Here is a 1,472-nt window from a genome sequence, read left to right as displayed (position 1 = left end):
TCCACCTGTCCTCTCATGTCTTCTCCACCTGTCCCCTCTTGTCCTCTCCACCTGTCTCCTCTTGTCCTCTCCACCTGTCTCCTCCTGTCCTCTCCACCTGTCCCCTCCTGTCTTCTCCATCCGTCTTGTCCACCTGTCCTCTCCACCTGTCCCCTCTTGTCCTCTCCACCTGTCTCCTCCTGGTGGGACCCTCTCTGTCCTCAGTCTGTCCCTCAGATCGTCTCAAACGGGTCGGCGCTGCAGAATTCAGCTGCACTTTTTAAAGGGCGAGTCCGGCCATCTTGACCCGTTCACAGTCTGACAGTTTAATGTTGTGGACCAGAACCAGGTTTTCCCCTCCAACAAACAGGTTTTTATAAAACTGAACCGGTTTCGAGACACTCTGACCTGCACGGTCCAGACCATTTGGACTTATGTTACTCCGTTCCAACACGAGGACGGGTTCTGTGGCTGGTTCTGAGCAGAACTTCCTGCAGCGCTTCATGAAGCTTCAGCCTGAAGACGTTTGAAACGTTTGGATTCTTCCTTCTTGGTGTTTCTCCTTCATGGATCTTCACGGCTGCAGAACCTTCAGTTCTGAGGCCGAGACGGGTCTTGGGTCCAGCTGGAGGTGGATGATCTCCCATCATGCCTCACTGCACGCCTCCTCCTGGTTCTGGTCTTGAAATGACCGTTTTCTCTCAGCGTCAGATATTTGTGGAGAACTTCTGTGACCTTCTGAACCTCTTGTTGTCTCTTCAGAACCGATGGCAGGCGCTGGTCTCTGGCCTCGCTGCCGTCCTCTGGATACGGAACCAACACGCCCAGCTCCACGGTGTCGGTAAGTTTCTGGATTTATTCTTCTGAACTAAATGTTTTTAGTTTGAACAACCAGAAGAACCAGAGACTTCTGCTCCGGATGACCTCCTCCGCTCAGAGGTTCTGTCGGCAGAACCGGGCTCAGAGGTTCTGTCTGCGGAGCCGGGCCCAGTGGTTCTGTCTGCGGAGCCGGGCCCAGCCGTGTCCTCGGTGAAGAACATTTCAGATCTTTTATCACCTGAAGATGGAAACAGGAAGTGCGTGAGATGAGCCGAAGATGTTTTTGAAACAAAAACAAGAAGAGTTCAGATCAAACTCCTCCCTGAAAACTGAAAACTAGAGTTAAAGAGTTTAAAGAGTTAAACAGTTTAAAGAGTTTAAAGAGTTAAAGAGTTTAAAGAGTTAAAGAGTTTAAAGAGTTAAAGAGTTAAAGAGTTTAAAGAATTAAAGAGTTTAAAGAATTAAATAGTTTAAAGAGTTTAAAGAATTAAAGAGTTTAAAGAGATTAAAGAGTTAAAAGAATTAAAGAGTTTAAAGAGTTTAAAGAATTAAAGAGTTTAAAGAATTAAAGAGTTTAAAGAGTTAAATAGTTTAAAGAGTTAAAAAGTTTAAAGAATGAAAGAGTTTAAAGAGTTTAAAGAATTAAAGAGTTTAAAGAATTAAAGAGTTTAAAG

The 1,472-nt window shown here is 45.1% G+C and overlaps 1 protein-coding gene across 1 annotated transcript in view; it reads left to right on the top strand.

Annotated features, from left to right (window-relative positions):
• Positions 1–1,472, top strand: part of mast2 (microtubule associated serine/threonine kinase 2) — a 35,311-nt gene that overhangs the window by 13,549 nt on the left and 20,290 nt on the right. Inside the window, exon 5 of the mRNA XM_037697784.1 lies at positions 742–820. Coding sequence (XP_037553712.1) covers positions 742–820 — 79 coding nt within the window. The remainder of the gene's footprint in view (positions 1–741; positions 821–1,472) is intronic.

Source organism: Nematolebias whitei, chromosome 3 (assembly GCF_014905685.2).
Source record: "Nematolebias whitei isolate Nwh7 chromosome 3, NemWhi1, whole genome shotgun sequence".
NCBI classification, from domain to species: domain Eukaryota; kingdom Metazoa; phylum Chordata; class Actinopteri; order Cyprinodontiformes; family Rivulidae; genus Nematolebias; species Nematolebias whitei.
The sequence above is the reverse complement of the archived record's forward strand: the minus strand, read 5'-3'. Positions and strand labels throughout refer to the sequence as shown.